This window comes from Plecotus auritus, assembly GCF_963455305.1.
Source record: "Plecotus auritus genome assembly, chromosome: 1".
NCBI lineage: Eukaryota > Metazoa > Chordata > Mammalia > Chiroptera > Vespertilionidae > Plecotus > Plecotus auritus.
Genome location: NC_137770.1, coordinates 246,891,854 through 246,895,705, shown reverse-complemented (window position 1 = coordinate 246,895,705; position 3,852 = coordinate 246,891,854). Strand labels below are relative to the sequence as shown.

Below are 3,852 nucleotides of genomic sequence, written 5' to 3'. Positions count from 1 at the left end.
GAGGTGGAGATTTTTGAACATCCTCTCGCCCTTTAAAAGCAGAGCCACACGGCACTAGAATTGAACTGCAACAATTGCCAACATGGGCGCAGAGCTTGGGAGCCTGCCCAGGCTCCACAGGCACCGCGTCATGATTCATGCGAGCAGGAGGGGAAGCGGCCGGGCCAGGTGGCTCTGCCTGGGAGCTCCGCGCAGAGGCCGGGCTGGACCCCGCGCTCAGAGGCCAGCCAGCGAGAGGCTGGCGCTCCGCTCAGGCCACAGACCCCAGCCGGCCGGTGCTGCGCGCGTGTGCGTGCCCGCGTGTGCGTGTGCGGGGAGGGGGATGCGGAGGCTCCTGCATCCGAGAGGACTGGGGAACTCACCGCGCAGGCCACCGGCACTCAGCCCGTCCCGCAGACTGCAGACGGCCCTGGAGGGGGCGCCCTCGCTGAGCGCGCGCCCCGCGCCACCGCCCCGACTCCTCCCCGCCGCCGCGCAGGCAGGTTCGCCCAGGCGGCCGCGGGCTCCGGCTCCCGGCCCGCTCCCCCCGGGCCGGCGGCGCTGGCGTGCCCGCCAGGCCGCCCTTGCCCACCCGTGCCCCGCCCCGCCACGCAACTCTACCCAAGTTGGAAGCCGAGCCCGGGCGGCTGCACTCGCGCCGAGAGCACAGCGGCGGCGAAGAGGAGGCGACGGTGGCGGCAGCGGCGGCGGCGCTTGGGCGAGCGAGGCGGCGCCCGCACGGCCCAGCGCTGTCTGCGGGGGGCGCCCGCACCGGGAGCAGCAGGAGGAGGGGCTGGAGACGGACGCGCGGCGGCGCCCTGCCCGGGAAAGTAAAGTTGGAGCCGGAGGCTGCGCGTGGGGGCTCGGAGGAGCGGCGGCCCGCACCCCGGTGCGCCGACTACTAGCCGGCCGAATGGGAGGCGGAGCGCCCGGGCCGCCGCCGCCAGCAGCCTGCGCCTCGGCCGGGCGCCGGGGCCGTGGGGCCGCTGAGGCCCGCCCGATCGGGTGCCGCGTCGCCGTGGCCTCGCGGCCGGGGCGCTCCCCGTGAGCCGGGCCGAGGGCGGGGCCGCGAGGACCCCGGGACCTGCCCCCTCCCCCCCGCCGCCGCGTCGCCGCCCGCTCCGGGCGCCTCCTGCTCTGCACTAACGCGCGCGGCAGCTGCGGGGAGCCGGCAGCCACGCTCTCCGGCGCGCCGCTCGCCTGCCGAGCCAACACGGCCGAGGGCCGGCTGCGGGGCGCCGCGGTTCCCGGTGGGCGCGCCCGAGGAGTAGGCGGCGATGCGGGCGCCGACCCGGGCTGGGGGGCTCCTGAGCTGCCGCGGCTGCGCCCCGGCTCCAGGCGGGACCGCGTAGCTCACGGGAGGACCATGGCGTCCCCGGCGCTGGCGGTGGCGCTGGCGGCGGCGGCGGCGCCGGGCCCCAACGCGAGCGGCGCCCGTGAGTGGGGCAGCGGTGGAGCCGCCAACGCCTCGGGGGTCGCCTGGGGGCCGCCCCCGGGCCAGTACTCGGCGGGCGCCGTGGCGGGGCTGGCGGCGGTGGTGGGCTTCCTGATCGTCTTCACCGTGGTGGGCAACGTGCTGGTGGTGATCGCCGTGCTGACCAGCCGCGCGCTGCGTGCACCACAGAACCTGTTCCTGGTGTCGCTGGCCTCGGCGGACATCCTGGTGGCCACGCTGGTCATGCCCTTCTCGCTGGCCAACGAGCTCATGGCCTACTGGTACTTCGGGCAGGTGTGGTGCGGCGTGTACCTGGCGCTCGACGTCCTCTTCTGCACCTCGTCCATCGTGCACCTGTGCGCCATCAGCCTGGACCGCTACTGGTCCGTGACGCAGGCCGTGGAGTACAACCTAAAGCGCACGCCGCGCCGCGTCAAGGCCACCATCGTGGCCGTGTGGCTCATCTCGGCCGTCATCTCCTTCCCGCCGCTCGTCTCGCTCTACCGCCAGCCCGACGGCGCCGCCTACCCTCAGTGCGGCCTCAACGACGAGACCTGGTACATCCTCTCGTCCTGCATCGGCTCCTTCTTCGCGCCCTGCCTCATCATGGTCCTGGTCTACGCGCGCATCTACCGCGTGGCCAAGCTGCGCACACGCACGCTCAGCGAGAAGCACACAACCACCGGCCCCGACGGCGCGTCACCGACCACGGAGAACGGGCTGGGGGCGCCGACGGGCGCGGGCGAGAACGGGCACTGCGCGCCCCCGCGCCGCCCGCGCGCGGACGTGGAGCCCGAGGACAGCAGCGCGGCGGTCGAGAGGCATCGGCGCCGGGGTGCGGTGCGGCGAGGTGGGCGGCAGCGCGCGGACGGCCAGGCAGGCGAGGGCGGCGCCGACGCGCTGGCTCCCGGGCCCGCCGAGCAGGGCGCGCTCTCCGCCGCCAGGTCCCCCGGTCCCAGCGGGCGCCTGTCTCGCGCCAGCTCGCGCTCCGTCGAGTTCTTCCTGTCGCGCCGGCGCCGGGCGCGCAGCAGCGTGTGCCGCCGCAAGGTGGCTCAGGCGCGCGAGAAGCGCTTCACCTTCGTGCTGGCCGTGGTCATGGGCGTGTTCGTGCTCTGCTGGTTCCCCTTCTTCTTCAGCTACAGCCTGTACGGCATCTGCCGCGAGGCCTGCCAGGTGCCAGACCCGCTCTTTAAGTTCTTCTTTTGGATCGGCTACTGCAACAGCTCGCTCAACCCGGTCATCTACACGGTGTTCAACCAGGACTTCCGGCGCTCCTTCAAGCACATCCTCTTCCGCCGGAGGAGAAGGGGCTTCAGGCAGTGACTGGTGCGCCCCGCCTGGCGCGGAGACCCTGGGCGGCTCCGGGAGGAGGGGGCGGGCGGGCAGGCGTGGCCCCCAGAGAAAGCTGGTTCCATTTCCCCGCAGAACCAGGGATGGACTGGCCTCCAGGGCGCAGGGCAGGCGCATGGGCTGATGAGACCCAAGCGCCCACGGGAGAGGGGAGGAGAAAGGGGAGCCCCTCTGCCTTCCCATCTCAGCGAGGGGCTGCTTGCAAGACTGCAGGCCCGGATCCTGCTCAGGGGGCCCTGCCGAGGGGAGCTGTTAGGACTGTTAGGTCGGGGTTTTAGCCACAGGCCCTTGTAACCTTCCAGATGGTGAGGACGCCCCCAGACGCGCACCGCCCCCCCGCACCCACCTCCGAGCAAGGGCTGACTTCCCCAGGACCGGGGGGCGCTGTCTGGGAGGCACTGACAACCTTTGGTAACGGAAAGTATTGAAATGTTTGCCAAAAACGACAACCCCAACAACCAAACTATTTTCTAAATAAACCTTTGTAATCTAAGCGCTGGGTGCAGCCGTTGGTCCTTAAGCCCCGGCTGGGGGTTGGGGTAACTTCCAGACTGGCATCGGCTACCAGCCCCCCCCCCCCCCCACGGGTGAAGGAGCACACTCCAGGTCCCCAGATTCCAGCCTGCCCCCTTGCACGAGAAGTGTGTGTGGGGCGTCTTTTTTTTTTTCTTTTCAATCAAACGCTTTATGTATGCATAAGATCTGTGCGCAGAACACGTGTGCTGAGACCGGCCAAGGGAAGCCCCGCATTGATTCCATATGTAGACCCTGGAGAAGTGTCCTCGCCGCCTCCGTCCGTTCCTGCCCCTGCGCCCACCAGTGCCTGCCCTGGCCTGGCAGCCCCTTCCCAGCGGAAGAAGGGGTTATGGCAGCCTGAGCTGTGGTTCTGCCCCCCAGCTGTGGGCAGCCCCCCCGCCCCCTTGAGCTGGGGCCTTTGAAGGACGCAGGTTGCGGACACCTGCCTAGAAGCAGGTCTTGGGTGGGGCTGAGCCAAGGCAGGCCTCCCAACCTTCTTCCCCCCCTGAGGCCTTGGCCGACTTCTTACTGTTGTGAACATGGAGGCCCGAAGGCCATGGGGGGAGGGGGGC

At 71.0% G+C, this 3,852-nt stretch overlaps 1 protein-coding gene across 1 annotated transcript; it reads left to right on the top strand.

Annotated features, from left to right (window-relative positions):
* Nucleotides 1–387: 387 nt before the first annotated feature.
* ADRA2C (adrenoceptor alpha 2C) lies at nucleotides 388–3,227 on the top strand. The gene has a single exon (XM_080663838.1). The coding sequence runs from the start codon at nucleotides 1,346–1,348 to the stop codon at nucleotides 2,735–2,737; it is 1,392 nt and encodes a 463-aa protein (XP_080519964.1). The 5' UTR covers nucleotides 388–1,345; the 3' UTR covers nucleotides 2,738–3,227.
* Nucleotides 3,228–3,852: the final 625 nt, after the last annotated feature.

What these genes read in the sequence shown, in the direction of transcription:
- ADRA2C (XM_080663838.1), top strand. Translation starts at nt 1,346, where the DNA reads ATGGCGTCCCCGGCGCTGGCGGTGGCGCTGGCGGCGGCGGCGGCGCCG.